General features: G+C 39.0%; 2 protein-coding genes across 2 annotated transcripts; one reads left to right on the top strand and one right to left on the bottom strand.

Annotated features, from left to right (window-relative positions):
• Positions 1 to 3,813: 3,813 nt before the first annotated feature.
• Positions 3,814 to 13,083, bottom strand: ccdc24 (coiled-coil domain containing 24). The gene is made up of 4 exons (XM_054595999.1): positions 12,934 to 13,083; positions 7,938 to 8,122; positions 4,027 to 4,143; positions 3,814 to 3,922 (listed from the first exon to the last, which is right to left on the bottom strand). The coding sequence occupies exons 1-4, from the start codon at positions 13,081 to 13,083 to the stop codon at positions 3,814 to 3,816; spliced, it is 561 nt and encodes a 186-aa protein (XP_054451974.1).
• Positions 13,084 to 14,366: 1,283 nt separating this feature from the next.
• On the top strand, positions 14,367 to 18,843 carry zgc:113531 (uncharacterized protein LOC541359 homolog). The gene is made up of 3 exons (XM_054596288.1): positions 14,367 to 14,852; positions 16,253 to 16,382; positions 16,604 to 18,843. Exons 1-3 carry the CDS (start codon positions 14,502 to 14,504, stop codon positions 16,792 to 16,794), a joined length of 672 nt encoding a protein of 223 aa, XP_054452263.1. The 5' UTR covers positions 14,367 to 14,501; the 3' UTR covers positions 16,795 to 18,843.
• The last annotated feature ends 4,439 nt before the right edge of the window (positions 18,844 to 23,282 follow it).

Here is a 23,282-nt window from a genome sequence, read left to right as displayed (position 1 = left end):
ATCCCACCTGCTGAAGCACCAGACAGCAACCCTTCACTTGAGGAGACAGTTTCTTCACAGAGAAAGTGTCACATTTCTTTTGCACTGCAGGATTCTTTTGTGGGAGATATGTAACTGCTTTTACGGTATAAATACCCTCATGACAACCAAAAAAAAAGTCTCCCTATTAGCTTTATACCCTCAGGTCCTTAAAGGTGCAATGTGTAATATCTAGACACAAGATCCATAAAAACAGGGGCCTACTATTAATACTACTACTGGGTTCATACAGTACCAGTCAAAAGTTTGGACACACCTTCTCATTCAATGGTTTTTCTTTATTTTTATTTTTTTCTACATTGTAGATTAATATTGAAGACATCCAAACTATGAAGGAACACATATGGAATTATGTGGTAAACAAATGCTCAACAAACCAGAATATGTTTTATATTTTAGATTCTTCAAAGTAGTTGAATGAGAAGGTGTGTCCAAACTTTTGACTGGTACTATACATTCTAAATTGAGTCATCATTTATAATTTAAAAAAAAAGGCAAATACTAACAGCAGGGCAAGAATACAAACAAACCGTCAGTCAAAATAACACTGCTTCATTATAATCTTCATGTGTGGTGTCGGCCTAGTGGTAACATTAGCCATCTTTGTGTTTTTTCTGTGCCACTAACCGGGTGCTGAGCGGTCCGTTAAGTTTTCATAGTTTGTTCATTGGATTAAATCCAAAGTAGCAGAAACAAGAAAACTCTTCTTCATTTTCCCTCCCCGCTTTAAGGAGAACACCTCATCGGCAGGAGAGCGCGTGGCGTGCAAACGTCAACTTGCACTCTAGGTTGAACTGATTGGAATTATTTTCTTAACAGAACAATAATCGAATAAGTAGATCTTCATGCAACAGACACAATGACACTCAATTTCCACACACCATATTCACTTTTGGTTCTTAACAAACATCTGAAACACAATCTGAGAGACTTCAAACATGCATATGAACACACACACACAGAGGGCACAAAGAGATAACTCCCACATCTGGTCTGCAGAAAAGCGTCACATCTAATGTCAAACCAACACAGTCGTGTTCTGTCATAATGCCAGACAAGCATGACATTGTAGCCAGACCGTATGCATCCCTGTCTTTCTTTGTTACTGTGTTTAAATGTCTCTGTTTTTATGTAATAATTAGTCATTTGAGTGATTGGAAAGAGATCGAGTTTACTCAGCAATGCAAAGCTCTTGGCAAGACAGAGGGGGGAAAAAAAAGCCCTCGCATTTTTCCTGTGTGTGTGTGTGTGTGCGAGATTGTGTTTTTTTGTGTGTGTGTGGTGGGCGTGTTTTACCCATCTTGTGGGGACATAAATCTGATTACACAGTCACATTGTGGGGACCCCTTTTTTGGGACAAAATGGGGACAATATGCATGTTCCCATAACGTAAATCATTACATTTTAGGGTGAAGTCTTGGTTGAGGTTAGAGTAAGGTTAGGTTTAGGTTAAGGTCAGGATTATGGTTAGGATAAGGCTGCTAGCAGTTATGGTTATTTTGCAATCCAGCAAAATGCCACAGAAACCAAATATGTCTGAGTTTGGGGTAGTGTTTACAAAATGATGCACAAGACAGCTGGAATATTTCCTTTGGGTAAAATGAACACTAGCACAAGCAAGACTATTTCACTAGAAGAAGAACAGTGTTTAATATTGTGTGTTTTTATGTAAAGAAGCTTTAGGGACATTTAAGGATAAAATCAAGCCTAAAAAGAGATCCTATCGTATCTAAAATGTAAAAAAAAGTAGGATGTCCAGACTTACAAGTGCAGCGGAATAACATGGTTACAAGGATATATTGTATGATTTCTGATTGTGAATTCCGTTTACAGCTGCCACAATATAACAAATCAATATTTACTATGAATATTATCAATATTCTTTCAATAAATAACTGTAGGATTTGGATCAGTATTGCACAAGCAGATGAAAAACAGCTATTTTTTTCAGCTGCCAGTTGAAGTTGGCTGTTTTTCATCCTGTTATTCTTACCTTAAAATGCTTCACCAGCCTGTTCAATGCTTCACATTCTTCTATTAGGAAAGACCTAGTTAGAGCGACAGACAGACAGACAGACAGACAGACAGACAGACAGACAGACAGACAGACAGACAGACAGACAGACAGACAGACAGACAGACAGACAGACAGACAGACAGACAGGCAGAAAGAAAGAAAGCCCTGATGTTCATCATCAGTACTCCAGTTGTTTTTCATTTAACAAAAACATTGAGCCAAAAACTAAAATCTAGGTCCAACTGGAAAATGTGCATTTGATAGTCACAACCCGCACGCACAGCCAAACACCTTAGTTAAAAGCTGAGGCTTATTGTCATAAATGGCTGTGGTTTGTTTGGTTAAATGCAGTAAAAGAAACATTACTTTCCACATAATTAATAATAATTCTTGATATTATATCCTAATATATTCTTATGAGTATCATCAACTCGAAGGGTAGCATGTCAAATGTGCAAAATGGTACAGGTTTGTGCAGCGGTTGAATCTGACAAGTATTCCTGTGGAGAGGCAAACATTGGTTAATGGATAAGCAAAAGGGAAAAACAGAGTTTATCCTCTACAGTTTTCATAAGGATACTGAGGATACAGTGTCCTATTTTTCCTTCCCTTTCTCACCCCCCCACCCTCACACTTTCTCCTTCTCTAGTTACATAACCGTAGTAGATGAGTATTCACTTCTTTCAAATGAAAAAGAAACTTCTGCCTGCTCTGTGATCCATTTTCTGACAATGGGGCCTTTTGTTCTGGTCGAGTCAGGAAATGGGAAAGAGAGGGAGAGAAAGAACGAGAGAGAGAGATACAGAGAAGGGGGGGGGGCCTCTCTTCCAAGGTATCCCCAGTGACTGTGTTGCCTTGTGGGCCTCAAAGTTAGAGATGGAGGAGGGAAAGGAGGGAGGGAAGGAAGCGACAGAAGCCACCGAAGAGAGTTAAGGGAGGAAATTAAGGGGGGAAAAGGAAAAAGAGGAGAGCTTCGAGAAACTCACTTACAGACTCACTGAGCATATTTTAATGATATCATTTAAACAAATAAATCGACACGAAAAAGAAAACAACACTCACACACGAACTGCATGATGGTCCAGACAAGACATGTTTTATGTATTGAACCAGTGTGACGTGTTGTTAACTCAATATGTTTACACTGAATATCCGTTTGTCATCCAGGTTAATCCTCTATGCTTGTTTTTCCCAACCTGATGGACCAGGACCACCCAGGGAGTGATTCAACATAATTATGTTCCATAAAGGTATGTTTAGTTTACCAATCTTTGCAAATTTCTTATGAAAAACTGGATAGACCTTTAGAGGAGAAATCACTCACAACTCAAGTCACATAACCAGTGATTAAGGGGTCGCAGACAGTCATAGCTGTGCTTTAAAGGGTCACAAGTAGAGCTAGATACTAAGATTAATTCAGATATATAATTCAGGGTGTATATAGTGGACGATAAGTAACATGAAATTGCAGCACAGGACTGCCAAACTAGCTTTTGTCTGCCATGAAGCCCTGACAAGTTCAACCCTAAAATGTCCCGCTTAGTTTGAGTCTTGGTCACAATTCTTTAAAAAAGTATGAATCTATGGGAGACATATCTAAATCAGTGTTCTGCTCTTTGATTATCATCAGTTGATATATTGACATCAGAGGGTTTTTTAAACTAGGAAATATCTATATCAGTATTCACCTTTAAATTCAGTTTCATTCGGTCCATAGTCACAAGCCAACAAGGTTAGGAAACACTTCTCTGGTCAGTTTACCTGAGTCGGTCCACCACCTGGTCAATGTGAGTGACATTCAGCTTGTCTCTCATTCCTTCAATCTCATCTTCAGCGTTGGACTGGACAGAACAGCGAGAGCTCGGTCTGAAGGAGAGGAGATGCAAAAAGAGAGAAAAAAAGAGAAGATGCATGATGTAAAGCACTTTATCATTTCAGTAAAATACTCTAAGTTCTGCAGTCTTACTTACCTGCTTCCATTGTCAGTATCTCCAGGGTTGGTACAGTTCCTGTGAAAGCTGTCAAGGTAGTTCAGGGCGTAGTCCACTGTCTCAGGTTTGTACCGAAACAAGAGCTCCTCAGCAACTCTATAGCAACAACAGACGTTTATGTTAGTATTCATTTCGATTTTTAATATTTTATAGCCATTATTCATTTTATTTAGATGTCTTTCTTTTTTTCTTGTTTCTAATGTTTCTAATGTTTTTAATGCTTATTATCTATTTTATTATCTCGATTTCATCATCTCTATTTTTGATTGTTTCCAGTTGTTTTACTGTTATTACTGTTATATTTGTACTCTCAGTAACCTGTCAAGCACTTTCAATTGCACTAACATAGTATGCAAACTGCTAGACAAATAAAGTTTGAGTGAGTAGTTGATTGACTGAATTAGTGGTGGACTGAACAAAAGTAAAAAAAAAAAAATGTATGCTTGATGATCTGGTGGTGATTTCAGTCCATGAAGATAGTAAAACATGTGCATTTACTAAAACTCCATTATAAGAGCTGGGCTCATTTTACAATATCTACAATTTTGTATTTGTTTTAAATCCAGGAAGGAAAAGATAAACAGCAGCAACATTATAGTTTCTGAATTATTCCTGGAAGTAAAGAAAAAAGCAGATGGTGCAGGCGCTGCAGCAGACGGTGTCGACAGCTTGGTCAGTTCAGCTTCATTTTAAAGTCTCTTCTTGAGGGAAAATTAGTCTTTTTAGCCACTCAGACAATGAAATGGAGGTGTGGGTGTGAATGTGGGTGGATGGCTAGGGCATCAGGGCCACACAGCAGGAGGCCAATAAGATAAAACAGTGTGTTGACTTTTAAAAGGCACACACCCATCTTCACACCCTCAAGTGGTACGAGTCACAGGAAAAATCTGGAATGTGGATGAGAGTTATATTTTACACTTTTCCTCTTGATGTTTCTTGAAGCAAATGAGTTAATTGGTGTTCTTGGCTAAAGTGTGAATTACGTTAAAGTCATCCACATACATGCACGCAGACGCACAAATAAAAAAATTCCGGAGGAGAGTATGAGAGAGAAAAAGATGCTGCTCTCTATCTTGATGCTTTGGCAATCATTTCTCAATTTCCGTAACCACAAGGTGCATTAAATCTAATTCACAGAGGGCTGTGGAGCACACACAACATCAAGCGCAGTAGCCTAGCATGCATCAAGGTCTACGAGTACACCAAAGTCAACTTCAAAGAGGGAAAGCGATTTGTGCTGGCACAGTCTGTATTTGGTAGAGCTCCTATACAGCCAATAACAATGGGCAATTTTTCTCCCTCTGAATGGGACTTTTTGTAATCCATTTAAATCCCGGCCGCAACACTTTACAAGAGTGACTTGAGATGTGCAAGCTTGTAAGGTCTCAGGTCAAGTCATGCTCGGTGACACTTTAATACGACACAGTGCTGCTGTTAGCATCAGGCCTGTGGTCTTATAGATAGACACCTAGAACATCAGGCCTTGATGTCATCCTGACAAAAAAAGCTGTACGATTACGAATATAAATCCCTGTCAAATGAGCTGTAGAATAATCACCATAGTTACATACATTTTGTATTTATTTTGATGCATGGAATGCATGCATGAATGTTGGCAATGTTGATCACCAAAGCGCAAATCTGTGGGACAGGTGGTTCCCAACAAAGGACAGAAGAGGATGGCATGAACAAAAGTATGCACCAACACACGAACAAAAAACACTCTAAAGACTTGCCTGCAGCTAATAGATTAACAACACAACACAAATGGACACAGAAAAAAAAGAAATCACAATAAAAAGTAAGTAATTTAGACAGGCACTAAATATTTGACACAAAACGGAAAACAATCCATCTTGTGTTGTGCTTTTCCCTTAAAAGGTCTCGACAAAACCTGAGGGATGACTCAGGGAAACATTCCTGGCAGCAGCTAGCTGGTTGCTGGGAGAGTTACTAGCTCTACATACACAGACTCTCATAAACACTTCACCTCACAAAAAACATTTTTGATTCATAAACTAGGCCTTTAAATCACAATGCAAGACTTTAGGACAGTGTCACTAACTAAAATTATCCGAACAGTTTTTAAGACATTCTTCAGAGTATCTTAACACATGTCAATAAAATGCCAGATGCTCGAAGCTCATCTCTGACCGGAGCTGTAAGATTAAGCTGTGGAAATGAAAAACCAAACAGCAATTAGAAAGGTTTATCATGACCTCTTAAAAGGAGCTTATAACTCCCTAATGTGCTTCATAAAAAGGAGACACAGAGTACTAAGCTTCATTGCGATCTCCCTGTGAACACTTCTTAAACAAACAACTGAAAAATATTTTTTGATACACTCTTTACAATTTAAAGATGAGTATTTAACTTCCCATCTAAGGTAAAAAAAAACATATATTTAATCCAATAAAGTTAGCAGTGGCTGGGCCTTTAAAATCTAGTGTTTGTTGGCATGTGGTTTGGAATGCATGGTCGACTCCCTCCTATAATTGTCCCATTGTTCCACCATTCCCAAACCAGTTTGTAACATCCCTTCTCCAAAAACCTTTGTCCCTCTGCTTTCCATCCCATTTGTAACTGACGTGGGAACACATTATAGCATTTTATGGCACTCTTTGTTGGGTGAAAAATCACACTGAGAGTGTGAGAGCAAGGTCTTAACCTACTTATTCATACCATGTCTTGGTTTGTGGTGTTGTGTTTAGGATTTAGGCCCATGACCAGGATTGTGAAAACCTCACACTACGAAATCAGATCAAAAGAGAAATTGCATTTATTGAATATAAAAGAAATAAGTCATGAACATGTTGACTCTAATTGCTGTTTAAACCTGGAAAAAAAATTAAAACTGCCTCATCAAGCAAGCTGTCAAACGTTTTAATTTGATTTTAAACAGAAAAAGTATATTTCCTGATGACATGGTTGATAAAAAGTAATTTCTTATCAGCCATCATGAAGGTCAATTTATAAATTAGAATTGACTGACAAATTGTGTGTGATAATATAAAGTTTTTGAGATAATGTAACCTGCAGTGTGATAAACTTCAGCTGCCTACCACTTTAGTAAAACCATATTCTTTGTCAATCAGTGGTGGATGTTTGTGTTTATATTTATATAGTTAGCAAAATGACTTTTTCACCATGTTTAAAAATTTAAATTGACAAAAGATGCACAAACAATGCATCAGATTTGGGGTAACCATGGTGTAAAAGTGAGCTTATTGTTTCTGTGTTTTGTCTTTTTCTGAAATGCCCTTTATATTTATTTTTTATGAAATAATATTTGATTTAATTGATGCTATTTTCACTATACATTATCATTTGACAGTTTATAACAAAAAAAGACATCATTTGTGTTGTGGTTCTTCTATTTTATACCAAAATCATATTTCTCTCATCCCTCTGAGAAACATAGTGTCTTAAATAGTTCCCTCATTTTCTACAAGTAGGCATAAATTATAACTTTTTATAAAACACTAACAATGCACAGTGGAGTAAATAAATATGTGTGAGCTCCTACACCTTTTGTTTTACTGTCCTGTCTACGAGGACATAAGGGATGTCCTCTTTAGTAAAATGACTTCCATTTATGTTGATTTCTTTTGGCTGGATGACTATGAAAAACTCGAGTTGTGTTTTAGTAAAGGAACCTTCTATGTAGCAGATTTTATTTGCCAGGCCTGGGAGAGAAGGCAGAATGTTTTGTTTAAGATTGAGCGGTGAAGCAACCGGTTGTTTTGTAATCAAATGTGACTTGTGGATGAGATGTGGATCCACTGCAGCTGTGTTGTTGGTGTCTTGTAAACCCATGAGGGTTGGACACGTTTTGTGCATGACACGAAAATATATATTTTTTTAAAATATCATAAATATCATACACCTACCTTCCCTCCCTGCTGGCTCTCTCGCTGAGGGTCTGTAGAAGCATCTTGACCTCGGCCCTCACCAGCTCTTTGACTGCAGGGGGGTCGGCTAGAGGGGAGGCCTGCTGACGTGGGATCGGGGTTCCTGCTCTGCTGCTGGTGTTTCCCTGCTGGCTCTCTTGCCACATCTTATGCCACATCTCCGCCTGCAAATATTATTATTATTATTATTATGATGAGTGAGGGGATTATGCATACAACAATGTATCATACTAACTAATATTTACAAGACGTGCTTTACAGACTTTTGTCAGTCCAGGTGACTCATTCACAGCTGATCACTTATGATCCTGTGATGATAATGATAAATGAAAATATTTTCATTTGATTCAGTAAACTGCTCTTTTAAAGCAGAGTGGACAGTACACTTGCAATATGCTGCAAGCAGTTATGCAGACATCCGTCATCCAGCAACTCTCCTGACAGCCTCCCTGACTGGGGATGATAGCAGAACTTTTCATGTCCAAGGGAAGGTTGTGGAGGATAATCTCATTTATTTTGAGCATCAGTGAGTCCAAAATATGACTATAATCTGTGAAAAGCATTGTCAGCAGTGCGGGTAAGTACAGGATTCCTCTAACTTAAATTGAACACTACATTGTTTGTACAAGATTAAGAAGGATTGTTGACTAAGTTACCTGTGAAGGTATCCAGGCCTGATAGCCTGTGCTGGGCTATGTTCTGCTTTTATTTTGTCAAAGAAAAAGTATGAATTTACCAATGTTTACTTAAACTTTAGAAAATGGTGAAAATCTATGAGATTAAAATATAAATGATGAAAACATGAATGCAAATGTTCATTTTTCTCCTCACTTTTTGTTAGTGAAAACATTTCCAGAGACCCGGGTACAAGAAGACAATTTGTTTGCTGTAAACTGATACAAACATTGAACATTGTCTTCTTAGAAAAGGAAACAATGCAGAGTAACATACAATCTGGCTGAAAGTTCAGATCAGGTTTACACTATGTCCCACCACGTTAACATGCCATCCCACTATATTATGTCTGCAGTTGTAGAACCATTCACAACATGTGGCACAGACTGAGCATGATGAACTTTTGCCATGTAAATATACAAACATTCCTGTCTGCTGCAGGATCAGGCAGCTTTTTAGTCCTTTTGCTACAGTCGGATAATCACTGCAGATCAAAGAAATGGAAATGTGGAAATAAAGGTCAGTCTATATGCTTGACTTCCTCTGTAAGCGGGCAGAAGGGCTGAGCGCCGAGGCCTCTAGAGTAGGTTTACTTTTACACTCAGCAGTTTGTTTTCTGCATCTTCACACAAATCTGTGCTAAAAACTCCCCATAATTTAACCTATAATGTAACAGCCAAAGGATAACTTGGAAAAGAAAAGACGTTCAAATTTTGTGTGTGAATGCTTGTGTGCATATATGTCTCAGTGAAGTCTGGTTACCATTAACACCTCCACACCTGTTGCTGGCCAATCATTTCTGTCATGTCGCAGCCGAAGACTTCAAAGGAATACACTGGAGGATACAAAACGCACCGCTTCTGGTCTTTGCATGTGTGCCACTGACATACCAGCAATTCACACACACACACACACACACACACACACACACACACACACACACACACACACACACACACACACACACACACACACACACACATGCACACAACCCTTTCCACTCACACTGTCTTCCTCTGTCTGTCTTTAGGTGTTAGGCTGTTTATGTCCCAGGACTCATAGCTCACAAGCTAACATCACACACCTCCACCTCCCCCTTCTCCCTCTGCTGTTGGACTGTTGATGTCATCCATTAGCTATTTTTAAGGAAGCGCGGTTCAAATCTGTCAGTTTAAAAAAAAAAAAAAACTACTCGAGGTTATTATGTTGAATTATTCAAATTGGGTTTTAGAATACATTTAACTTAAAGGGCCTAATTTTCATTCGGAGTAGGGAGAAAGTAGTGAGAGTGTAGAGGGAGGTACAGAGAGATTGGCCTTGTAGAGAGACTTGAAAAGAGAGGCTAATGTTTCCTCTGATCTATCCGCCGGAGACAAAGGAGACCTTGATGGAGGGAGGAATGGTGGTGCTGAGGAATGGAGGAGTCGCCTGCAGATCGACTACTACTTTTCACAGTGGCTCACTGAGGGACGGAATTCATTACATGGCTGTAGGAGAGACAGACAGGGACAGAAGAGAGATAAAATAGAAAGACATGGAGACAAGCAGACGTGGATATCAAAATAAAATAGAAGTGATCCACCCTGCACTATTTGTAATAACTGAAGAAAACCTGCTTGCACTAGTCTGAGAGTTGAATGAGGCGCCCTGTGCTTTGTTTTAGTATTTTTTTTTTTCCTAGACATTTCTTAAAGCTCTAAGCCTAAGTCTTTCTTTCCGTCTGAGGGCTTCACAGCCAGCAACTGCAAACGCTAAACTGTAGGCGAGAAAACATCAGATAAATACTGAATACAGAAAGTCACACACATGCTACACGTGCACGCACACACCTATTTTCTCTACGTAGACAAATACACAATCGAGTCAAAGAATATGTGCTGCTAACGGTTTTACCAATGGTCGAGGATTAGCCTCTATAACCCTGTTATACCGACCCCCTGACTCACTAAGCTTACTGGGCCACTTTTTGTGTGTGTGTGTGTGTGTGTGTGTGTGTGTGTGTTTGTGTGTGTGTGTGTGTGTGTGTGTGTGTGTGTGTGTGTGTGTGTGTGTGTGTGTGTGTGCAGATGATAGTGTGTCTGTATATGAGCTGATTTACTCTGCATCATTCTGGTTAGTTATTTGTTTAAATTCTTCCTTGGTTATTGCTTTAAATGCAGTTTTTTTTATGTAAAAAAGACATTTAATTTAATAATCTATATGTGAATCAAATATGAGTGTATGAGATTTGTGCACGCCTGTATGTGTGTGTGTGTGTGTGTGTGTGAAAAGGAGGGAGTCTTGCATGCCTCCGTGTAAAAAGCGTTTTGCAGTTGTCACATTTGATTTTTAAATGTGAACCGTCATAAAAGAAACATGTGGTCTGCAGCTTCTACATGGCACCGATTTAGAGCTGAGACAGACTGTGTCCACATGTTTTTTCTGCAAACAGTGACTGGACTGTTGGCTCACTGCAGGCTGATAACATCTACAGATGGGGAGACTTGGATACTGAACACACGGAAGAGAAAACAATAGAAGATGGCTGAAGGTAGGAGAGTAGAAGGGCAAAGATGACAGATGGATGGTTGTATAGAACGGGGTTCTCAAACTTTTTGGGGCCAGTGAGCGCTTACAAGGACCCACTAATAATCGTGCCACAGATTCAGCATATGCTTACTATCATTTGCACTCTTAGATGCCATTGGAGATATTTGGTTTATAAAACTTTCCAACCTAAATATTCAGTCCTATTCCATAGTGATAAACAGGAACACATTTAACTTTGAATCATGTTAAAATAGGATGAGATAATCCTTCATTAGTCCTGAAGCGACTAATTAGTTTTCCAGTTAGCCTTGATGAATAAAGTTAGGTTAAATAAATACAATAAAATAAATGTTATTAAACGTCAATATACCTTAAAAATTATGGGGAATTTTCTTCAAATTGCATTTGAAGTCAACAGTGGCAGTACTGGCATAGTCCTAATAAATCCAGATATCTAAACTCACCAGTATAAAGCTTACTGAATAATGAACCTATTGCTGTGTGTCACAATAATATCAGAGTTTCTATTGGCCCAAAGCTAACGTGGGTGGGAGTTTGGGACAGAATATGCTTTTATTATTGGTGCTAATGGTGCCCATCTGTAGATATGCACTACGTATTAAATGATACAGCACAGTTCAATAGTTATAGAGTGCCACAGATCCCACTTTTAGAAACACTACTATAAAAACCACAGTTTGAGAAAGTAAACAACAAATACAGATATGTTCATACCCAACAGAAAGTGCTGATAAGAGGAATTCTTTGTGTCTGTGTGAAATCTACAGCTACCTCTCTTATTACCTCTCTTAGTCCACAGACACAAATAATGTGTCTGTGCAGTTTTCATAAAACTTTAGTTCATTTTTCTCTGCTTTTCTTTCTTTTATATCACTATAAAGTTAATTCAATATCTTCATGATTTGGATTGATGATTGGACAAAACAGGACATTTGATGAAGGGACTTTGGGCTCTTGGAACTTGTGATGGGCATTTCCTTTTTTTTTTTTATCTTATAGATTAAACAATTAATTGATTTATTGAGAAAAAGGTTAAAATAAATCAACAATGGAAATAATAATGAGTTGCAGCTTTAGATTACTTCTATCACAGTCGGGATAGACTATGATTCACTATCACATCAAACTGTGCAAGATACAGCAATAACTTAAAACTTGTTTTTTACAATTTGATTATATTATTTAATTCTCAGATTTGAATTCATGATACATGACCACACTTAGAGAGTCACTCGCCTTGAATTTGCCTTTTTAATGAGGTGTGTGCCACTCCACCTTAGCTGGGGATGTTTCATATCAAGGCAAGTCTTTCTTGGGTGAGGTCATTTTGCCAGAGCCGAGTGCTTACCATGAATCGGGACTTCGGGGCAGAGAGTTTGGCTGACCTTTGGCTTTCACTGCAGCACAGCGCCAGTTAACCCACATTTTACTTTTATAAGGGAGTCTGGGAATTAATGAATGTATGCAGCCAAACCAACCTTCTAACACAACCAAACACAGCAGTTCCTAAATTCTTTGGTCAGGAACGCTTAGCTGAGCAATGTTTTGATTCTCCCCGAAACTGAGCTAAAAAGGAAATTCTTGTAGCTGGTGTGGTTGTATTCTTGTGGGATGCTGCTAGAATTTCTGTCAGATGAAAAACGCTTTACCCGCTGAATCTGAAGAGGAATGTTTCAACTAAAAGGCCTGTATGTCAATCGATCTACATATTCCAACAAATGAAACATAAAAGTCATGACAACACTCTCACCTCGGTGTGAACCTCTGTGTACATGTCAACCAGAGAGGGGCCAAGTGCTGTGTGGATCTTTGGCAGCTCTGACCCAGGAACATGCTCAGTGATCAGGCTCCACAGGGACTGGCCGGGGCACCAGAGCTGGGTTCCACCCGGAGACTGCATAGGTATAGTAATCTACGAGTGATGGAACAGAGAGAAACTGTAGTGGTTAAATGTAACTGTTCATTTACTCAAATACTATACTTAAGTACAATGTCGAGGTATGTGTACTTCACTTATATTTCTAATTTACCGCCGCATTTCCGAGGGAAATATTGTACTTTTTACCTCACTGCATTTTATTGACAGCTACATTTCCTTGTTACTTTGGAGATTAAGGTTCAACTTACCAAACAGATATTCATCTTTTGAAATATTATTGCTATCGATGTATAGACTTTGCTCTATATTGAGTACTTTAAGGTACTTTAGAAAAAATGATATATTTGGCTCATAACACTTCACTACCCCGTAAGGATCAGAGTTGGATTTTGATTCTAAACTACTTGCCTTTCCGTAAATAACTTTAGCTTTGCATAACATTTATTTTTTGCATTATATCATAGATATCCTTTAGGAGCTCAGATAACATTGTGAAAGCAAGATTTTAACTTTTAATTGAGTATTTCTGTAGAGTAAAGTTGAATACTTCTCCCACCACTGAGGCCATAGGCTAAGGTTGAGGGGTATGGAACTGTCCACTGCACGGGGCTGCTTGCTGGAATAAAACCTTGCATAATACCAGTTTACAAAGGTTCATCTTGCTCTGCACACCTGTCTTTTCTGCAACAAACCTGAACATAATAACTGAATATGACATGTTGACATAGTTTAATTCTAACACTAACTATTAAATGATTAAACCGTCTGTGTCAAACAAGTAGACATTTTATAAGATACATTTTCCATGTTGCTAAAGAGGAAAACAAAACGCTCACCTCAACTTGGATCTAACAAAGCTGTGGTTCCATGGTAAACATCCCAGTTGCTAAGGGGAGATATCGCGAGATCTGCCAATAGCTGAGTTCTCTGGTTCTAAACGAGAACCACTTCTCTCATGCGTTCACCCTCTGCATTCACCCCATTTGTTGTTCTTCTTTTTGTTGTTGTTGTTGTTGTTGCAAAAACGCAATACTAAATGATACACTGTAACAAATGACCAATAAATACCAAATTCTATTCCTTGTAGACTCCATTAATTGCACATAATAAGCACAAAGGGCCGCCTGTGCCCTAGCAAAGGTCTGTAATAGGCCAAATACTTTAAAATGTTTTATTGGGGGAGGGACAGATGTCTGCTGAGACTGGCATGTGAACCCTTAGAGAGGCAGTGAATATAACTTTCCCCTCTTTATGCCCCCTATCCTCCGCCCACTTCTTCCGGGCTCTGTACAGAAGCGCGCACAGCCCCAGTAGACCTCTGTGGAAGGAAAGCCAAGGACCATAGCGCCCAGTAACAATGTAATATACATATTTGGTAACCTATCTACCAAAAAGACCAACTTTTTTAATTTTGGGCAAGGTGAATCAAACCAGTCATCATGGTTTTCACTGTGCGCCTTTCCTTGGAGCGCACTTTACGCACAGCAGTTTTGGCACTTGTACTTTACGCGCAGGCCGGTTTTGGATTCTCAGTCGCGGGGCAGCAGGAAAGCACCTGCGAGGCCAACGGGAGCATATACTTCGTAGGGGAATGGTATTTTCTGGACTCTGATCACTGCACCCAGTGTGAATGCACCACTGAGGGCTCCGCATGTTCCCGCACAGAGTGCACCTCCCTCCCTGCTGCGTGCATCCATGTCAGCCACTACCCCACCGACTGCTGCCCCAGGTGCGAGAAGATCGGGTGTGAGTACCGAGGAGTGGTGTACGAACTGGGGCAGAACTTCCAGGTAAGCCTGAAAACTCTGACACAACTATGAGCTTGCAAAGATGGGGATGGCCTGTTGATGGGTTCCAGGATGGATGGGGGACTGCATGACCCTATGGATAATCTTGTCACAGGGCCTTAAATGTTTTTGAGATTAGGTGTATGTTCTCATATAGAATCAGAATATAGACAAAGATTATTACAGAGTGCACATAAAGTGTTACCCATTTTGGAGGGCAGGTCTCAAGAACAATCTAAGGGATTAGAAAGAGAATATATTCAATTTTTTCTAACTTTTCTCTGGTTTTTATTTATAAATTAAATGGATTGTTGTTACCTCCTTAGGTATCTAAAAAAAAAAAAAAGCTTGAAACAGTCAGGAAGAAAAAGACTCAGTCTTTCGCTGAACTGCCTGACTGAGGCCATAACCTGTGACTGGGGGGTCATGAGTAGACACTGTTAAACTTTAAGGGGTCACAAGTCAAACATTTTGGAAACTACTTATAGAACAGTTTTGCTAATATTTCTGATGGATCCTACCTTTCTTTGAAGGAAAGCTTATTTAGTTTTGTAAGGGTAGAGTACACAGATACAGCAGTATGTTGTAGACCCCTCTGTTTTGAAAAAAAGGGCCTATTGCCAAAAAGTCCAAAATTGCCTGTCTGCAAAAATGTATCTTGAATTAAGTACTGCAGCATTTGTGAAGGTTTTAATGGCATACTTTATTTTATTTTAAATAAATGGTTTAAATGTCACTGCAAAGCTATAAACGACACACATTTGCATATACTTTATGTGCAGAATAGCACTAGTGTCCAACTGTTCAGATGTTAAAGGAATACCACTTATTATGAAAAAGAACCATCATAACCACGTTTAATACCCCAGACACAGAGGACTTAACATCAGGGTTTTTTTGCAGAAAGTTTTAGAAAATGTGCAGTAGACCCAGATTGTAAATAGCTATCACACATATATCACATAAACAAAAGGTTAGCCGCAGCTCAGTACTGTTTATGTGTTAATCTCAAGTGTCTTGGTCTGTTTCATGCAGGTATCACCCTGGTCTGTACTCCTGTTGCATGTTATTCAAATGTGTAACCATGCACAATGAGATGAAATTTAAACCCATAACACATTTGGCCTAGTGTGTCATGATAATATATTAATAATAATAAGTATAAGCTTGTCTTTTTCAGTGTATTTCTTTCCAAAAACTCTAAACCATAGACTGTATTTCTGAACTGATGAATCACAGTCTGGTATGCTGGTATGTAACTTGAGAATACAGCCGGGAATTGGAGGTAAATAGCGCCCCCTTTTGAAACGGCATGAAGAGGGCTTGGTGAGAGGTGCTGGTTAGAAAAAGGATCCATATTAACTGTCATGCTGTTTATGTGTGTGTGTTTGTGTTTTCCCCAGCCATCAGAATGTGAGCAGTGTACTTGTGACAGTGATGGCATCGCCCGCTGTCTAGTTGCGGATTGTGCCCCTCCACCATGCGTCAACCCCATCTACCAGCCTGGGAAATGCTGCCCTGAATGCAGGGAGGGTATGTTGAAAATAGCTAAAGCTAAAAATGTAAAAAAGTGCCTCTTGGAGATGCAACAGGAGATTTATCTTCTCCTTATGAACGGCACTGTCAAGTTATAATTAATTTGATAATTTGCATGCAGGGATGAGTGTGTATGCACTTGACTTTAAGTGCTTCCCTGTTTGTAGAGTCTGTTCAAGTGCAGTTACACTTACCTCTGTTGCTCATCTCCCATCCAGGTCCTAACTGCTACGTCGATGCATCACGCAGCCGGGTGATTCCTGCAGGAGAGCCCATCTGGGTCGACTCCTGCACCAAATGTCGTTGTCACGACGGTCAAGACGCCGGCTACTGGGAGGGAAACCGTCTCGCCACCTGTTCCCGCCTCAAAAATTGTACGCCTGAACAACCATCCACCAAGAAAAACTGATTCCCTCCGTCAGCAGAGAACCAGCTGTTATCCTAAAATATACAACCCCTGGTGGCTGATCAACTTTACTCCTTCCATCTCTAAGAACATGCTAAAACCTCCTGTGCAGCTGAGAGTGGATCATTTGAAAGTTTTTTGGGGAAACAGGACTGAACAAGAACCAAATAGAGCTGCCTTCCACAAAATAAATGTATCCAAGGTTTTGCAATACTGATGAAACTTACTGAATTTGTCACTTTGTTGGAAAAGGCTGGCCCACTATCAGGCCTTGGCTGCATCTTACAAACACGTTCTAAATTCAAGGGTACAGACCGCTCAAAGCTCCGAGTTTTCTGCATGTCAGTGGGTTTTGGCAATTTTATTATTATCCAAAGTTTTGGTTCTGTCACGTAGAAACCCTCTGAGTCAATGAGGCCTTCATTCATTTAGTTTAAATCGTGATCCATGGCGCATATTCCTAAATCAAATTGTGTTTCATCAAATTGACACTGACTGACTTGACACCTTTCGGCCAGGTCAGAATGCATAGTGGGTGGTTGGTGGAAGATCCATACATCCCCTAATACCTTAATCCAGCTTTACTTATATGTAAAGAAGACTGGATAAGACTTAATCCTTCTATAGATGAGAAGATGAATTGTAGTCCTTGAAAACCACTGAAAACATTGACATGTAGGAAAACTGTAATAAAACTCCATTTAATAATATGGACTACGGTGATGTAAGTATAAGATGTTTGATTAGCAGGGCCTCAATCCCTAAGCATACTGTGATGTCAGAACTCCTATGAAATCATAGTCAAACAAATCTGACAGGAACTAAAACAAACCAACCTCACCCCTGAAAGGTGACCACACTGCAGATATTTACCCTTTTATATTTTATCTGCCTGTCCACGGTTTCTTAAAAAAATATTTTAAAAGACAGAGACTATAGCTTTTATAGAAGCTAGTTACCCAGGAGGGATATTTTTTAATTTCCAGACACCTGCTTTGGGAAACAACTGGCAACATAATAAAGCCAATGAGATTATTGGATGATAACGAATTGTAATTGACCTGTCACGGGTTGATGCACCAGCCAAATGTATGCACAGCTGTGATTCAATTTCAACTCGGAAATGGCCTAGTGAAGCAATTAACAATTTATAACTGTTGTGGAAATTCTGCAGTTCAATATGCAGGCTAATTAAAATATAACGTATTAGACTATGGTTTAACATTTGACTGTACAGTAGTTGTAGACAAGAGCGATATTTGAAAACAGGGTTGTTATTTGTTCATGTTCACTGTAGAGTAGGAAAAACAATCTGTAATTAACTGCTTTAGTAATTTTTCACTAGAAAGAATGTGTAGCCTTTCTTAGGAACAGCCCTCCTCGTTATTGCCACTGTTATCAAAGTGTACAGTTGTCATCTGTGTTTGATGAAAAATAAGTGTATTGTCATTTTATATGGGCTGATCTGCAGAAGATCTTATATTTTTTTTTATATTGTTTTCATTATCTACCACTTTAATCATGAGGGACCTTTGAATGAAAACCAAAAATAAACTTGTCTCATTTCATGTTTATGTGCTGTGTTGAAGCCTGTAATGGCATTTACTTTAAGACTCCCAAGCTGCTGCTGTATATCATTACAACTGACACGTCTCACTGACTTGATTCTCTCCGAAAAGCTTCTTTATGAGAGGTTTGGGATTAAGTTGAAACTTTTAGGGTTATGAGCACCTTTTAAATCTCATTTTATCAGGAGACTTTATGAATAACTATGCTCTTTTCTGGAGGGGAGTAGTAATTTAAAAGTATTCAGAATAAGAGCTGAAAGAGCTGCCATAGTTCTGCTCTTAATTACCAAATAAACAGAAAGACACAAGGTTTGACATTTTGTGAAATATACTTATTTGCTTTATGGCTGAGAGTTAAATGATAAGATGGACTTCACTCTCATGTCTTTTGGGGAAATATGAAGCTACAGCAAGCAGCAGGTTAGCCATGAATCATGAAGTGTGTTATGCTGCTAATATACCCAGCCATCTTTTTAAATATTCCAAATTAAAACACCTTTCTGTGTTCATTAAAAATCTCTCGCTTTGTGTAACCACTTGAGTTGCATCTTTTTACTTTAATTGAACAATTTGCTGTTTTGTGACCAGTTTTGCTCCGAGCGAATACCATCCTTATTTCCCCTGCAGAGCTTTTTTCCGCTGACGGTTTGGGACCAGTGCTGCATGCAAAAAAATGTAAAGAATATAAAAAGAAGTAGAAAGTACAGGAGGGAAAGCTTCACTTTGGAGCATGAAAGAGGAGATTAAAGAGAAAATGAAAGACTGGAGGAGTAAAGCCGAAGGTAATCCAAACCGAGGGTTTGGCATTTTTGTCCACTAAATCACCGCAATCACATGGAAACAACAGTAACAGGTTTGTGTCGGTTGTCATGGCAACAGGAAACAGGGTCTGGCTCTGGGATTACCTCAACCTGCAGTTAAAAACAAATGATGAAGTTCCAATTCATCCACCAGGGTTTGAGTTTGTCTTTCAAAAGCCTGCGTGAAACCCCCCCCCCACATGTACACACACAGTAAGCAGCTGACGACTCACATCATACAATCTTTAACCATCAGATTTATTGATTGTATAGAAAAAGTAGGTTTGATATGACGCAATGCATTCTATATAAGATATAACATTTTTAACATTCAATGTACAAAAAAAACATAGCTATAGATACAGTAAATTTTTAAAAATGCCCACAGGCCTGAAAGTCCTGTCTGCTCTCTGCAGCAAAAAATGTATTTGAAAAAAACCTTTCGAAATACTTCAGAACCTGAGGTGTGCTTGACAGCTGGAACAGCTTCAAAAGTCAGGAGTCCATTTAGAAACATCAAGCGCTCCTCATGGTTGTTCTTATTCTCAAGTAAAGGAAATGTTTCAAATACTATTTTTGCTGACGTTTCTGTTGCTGATCGTTCACATCTGTATGTAAGTGCTCTTGCTATATTCTTCATTGTTTCCAATAACTGTCACTCCTCAGCTTGTACTTTCCTCACATAACTGACCTCATAAAGGGTTGCCTGTCATTTGTCAGTCACTTTAATGAAGCTAGAAAATTATAATTCAATTTACTCATCTTGAGGAGTACTACTCTGCCTGTGAAAACAGCTGTACAAGGGCTTCTGTGCAGGGACAGGAGCAAATCAAGAATTCAGGTCATCAGGGTTATCTCAGCTTGGCCTTTAGACCTGAGGAAGCTTGCTTCATGAACTGGAGGTGTGGGGCATAGAAATTGGGCATTTAGTAGGAGGAGAGAGTCTAATGCTGGTTCAGTATTTTTCCACATTTTAACAAAACGGTGCTACAGTTGGCAAATTTGTCCTAAATTGACCCAGAAACGCCAAATTAATTTCTTAAATGTGCAGATTGGAAAATCAGGTTTCTCAATAGAGTAACTGTAGACTCGCCCCGCTGTTAGTGTGCACGCAAAATAATTTGAAGCCTTGTGATTGGATGTTTCCTGCAGAAATGCAAATAGGATCTGACATTTTTGTGATTTAACCAAAAGGGTTTCATGCCATTCCAAGTCTATGTGAAATATGAATGACACGTTTGCACCCAATCTAGCTTCTCCAACTTTATGAACTCTATGAAAAACACTATCCAGATGCGTTATGGGAAATGTAGAATCCAGTGTTTTTTGGTTCTCGACCCAATCTTTTTTCTTAAAAGTCATCCAACTTTATGAAAGTAAAGACTAAATCAATAGAGTGCTTAAATACTGTAAGAATGGGAAAAAGACAAAGCTGTCATTTTGTCATTTCAAATCATCGGGTGAATTATAGAGGAAAACTGTGAAGAAATGCTTTTGGAAAAAATAATGACTGCATTACGAACTGACCTGAATCCAGCACTTAAAAAATGTTGTCACTTCACATCCCACTTGAAAACAATGACTTTGAAGCGGGACATGTGGCATACTGTAAACAGTAGAGATTATATTCCCCCTGAGGATAATTAAACTCACCAGGAGAGTATCAAGGGGGGGGTGAAAAGGAGAATCAGATAAAGTTGGGGAGAGATCGAGAAAAATGGGGGCACACAGCAGGCGTCACAAATGGGATGAGATAGAAAAATAAAGATACAGCAAGTGGCACAGGTTCAGAGACACAAAGAGAGGCCCTGTCAATATCTATTGAAAGAAGAAGCACTCTTGTGAGACACAGCTGTGCCTGAAGTAGGCCCACCACAAAGAACAGCAGAGGCCCATTCACACATACAGCCTGGACTGGAAGAGTAGGAAAGGAAAAGGCAATGAAAGGCGAGATAATGCAAAGAAAAGGGGAAGGGTGTGAATGAGCGTGTGTGTGTGTGTGTGTGTGTGTGTGTGTGTGTGTGTGTGTGTGTGTGTGTGTGTGTGTGTGTGTGTGTGAGAGAGAGGCGTAATCAAACCTTCCGACAGGCTGCAGTTGAAGATAACGGAGAGCCAAACAGATGGGAACATTTGGTGATTTTTGCCTCAAGGCTGAGCACAGAGGAGGACAACAATACACAATTTTGACCAAAATAAAAGCACCAAATCGTTCCGGATGAGAGGAAATTGGTAACAAAATTACAGTTACCACTTTTGTTTGTTTATTAAAAAAAACAAATATGCTCTCATTTCTGTATTAACCATCTTAAAACTGACTCCCTAAAATGACCTTTAAATAAAAAATCACCTCAGTATGGATAACTTCTGAAGGCATCAGTTTGGTGTTTAGGCGTCAACAGTAGAGACAAGGAAAAATCTCCGTTTTCTTTTCACACAGGGAAAGTTAGGAAAACTCATATGAGACTGAATAAGTTTTGAAAACTAGAAAAAGTGTAACGATCATTTATGAAAAAGAGAAGAAATCAATTTTAAATACAGAAGTGACAGCTGATGCTGATAAAATCTGAAGCAGCAATAGAAATGTCAGTCAAACTGCTCAAACTATAACTTCTCATTACTGCCATCAAATTCACAATTTCCACGAGCAGAAGACTATCGCCCTATAATTTCCTCTTTCCGGATATGATTGCCTTTTCCTTTAAGATTTAAAGAAAAGATAACAGGGAAAGAAAATTTCATAGAAACTGTATCAATAGAATTTTAAATGAATTGTGATAGTTGGTCTTGTGTGTGGATTGTAAGTCAGCTTTTGTGTCCGCAACACTTGAGCCATTACTCTGACAGCTCAGGTCAACCCCTTCCTGCCCCATATACGATGAGAAAATGTTGTAAATGTTCACTTTTCTAATGAAAAAAGCATATTTTTACCTAATCAAATCTTAACCTGAAGGAATATTAATGAACCTCAGGCCATTTGCACTTTACAGAGACAAAAAAAAGTATGTTTGAAGCCCAGATTACCAAAATAAACCTCTTCATCTTTCTTCAAGCGGAGGAAAAAAATACCAAAAGCTCTCAGGAACCTAATCTCCAAAATGTGCCCCATGGGGTTGAAATCATGACTGAGCTGTCAGTGTATATCTGCCTTGTTGTCTTCAGTTCCTCTTTTTGATTTCAAATGCATTCCCAAGGTAGTTCCACAACATTGTATTCAGCACAGGAGAAAACTCTTCATATCTTCAATATGTTTACGCCGTTTGCAAAAACTTTTCCCGTCACTCCAATGAGTCAGTTTCTGTTTCAAAAGTTTGTTGCTGCTGACGAACATGTTTAATCAGCGTGTCCCAGCACTGTAGATGCAGGCACAATACACATTCATTAACTGATACCGGAGGATTTGATTGAGTATTTTGATCAAAACTCCCTGACAAAGACGTCAATATTAAATCGTCTGTTAGCATCGCTTGTAAAGATAAAAGATAAGAGTCGGACAATTTCTTTCATGTGCAATCCATCAGATACAAGTCCACGGAGCATCACTGAATGACCTCAGATTTTGTTAATGTTACAGTTTGCCTCTAATGAAAATCCCCATTCTTGTCACCATCACTGTTAATTCTTGGGAAATAACATGTTTGATGGCGTTTGTAAGGTTCGTTGTCCACCAGGTTTCATTTCCAGACCAGCAGGTTCCACGTCTCGTGTCTCTCTTTGTATCCATTTAAGAAGTAATTTCCATTTGGACAGATATTATAGAATTATAGAAATCCCACTCGATGCGGTCTCTAGAACAGGTCATGATAACTTTCCAAAGTTTCAAATGATGTCCCCCCGACAAAATGTCCTGTCAATATCCCCTGTCGATATTCCACTGGATGACCTCCAGTTTACAAAAGATTGTAAATGGAAGGACTCCAAGTTTCAGCTTCCAAGGTTGACGCCAACCTTTGGTCGGTCACTGATATTCCAGCTTTGGTCCACACTCTTCAAATTCTGAAGTCATTGATTGGTAAAGGTAGGAGGTGTGAAGCCATTGGCTGCTTGAAAAACTTGGAAAGAGCCTGAGTCCTGGAAACAGAAATGGCAAGCTGAAATCTTAAAAAAAGAGAGAGAGAAAGGGGTA

This window comes from Anoplopoma fimbria, chromosome 3 (genome assembly GCF_027596085.1).
Source record: "Anoplopoma fimbria isolate UVic2021 breed Golden Eagle Sablefish chromosome 3, Afim_UVic_2022, whole genome shotgun sequence".
In the NCBI taxonomy this organism is placed as follows: domain Eukaryota; kingdom Metazoa; phylum Chordata; class Actinopteri; order Perciformes; family Anoplopomatidae; genus Anoplopoma; species Anoplopoma fimbria.
Note: the sequence above shows the minus strand (reverse complement) of the source record. Positions and strands in the feature narration are given on the sequence as shown.

What these genes read in the sequence shown, in the direction of transcription:
- ccdc24 (XM_054595999.1), bottom strand. Translation starts at nt 13,083, where the DNA reads ATGCAGTCTCCGGGTGGAACCCAGCTCTGGTGCCCCGGCCAGTCCCTG. An exon ending in ACACAGAGGTTCACACCGAG is followed by an intron (nt 8,123 to 12,933) that starts GTGAGAGTGTTG and finishes TAATATTTGCAG; the next exon opens with GCGGAGATGTGGCATAAGAT. An exon ending in GATACTGACAATGGAAGCAG is followed by an intron (nt 3,923 to 4,026) that starts GTAAGTAAGACT and finishes CCTCTCCTTCAG; the next exon opens with ACCGAGCTCTCGCTGTTCTG.
- zgc:113531 (XM_054596288.1), top strand. Translation starts at nt 14,502, where the DNA reads ATGGTTTTCACTGTGCGCCTTTCCTTGGAGCGCACTTTACGCACAGCA. An exon ending in AACTGGGGCAGAACTTCCAG is followed by an intron (nt 14,853 to 16,252) that starts GTAAGCCTGAAA and finishes TGTTTTCCCCAG; the next exon opens with CCATCAGAATGTGAGCAGTG. An exon ending in CTGCCCTGAATGCAGGGAGG is followed by an intron (nt 16,383 to 16,603) that starts GTATGTTGAAAA and finishes TCTCCCATCCAG; the next exon opens with GTCCTAACTGCTACGTCGAT.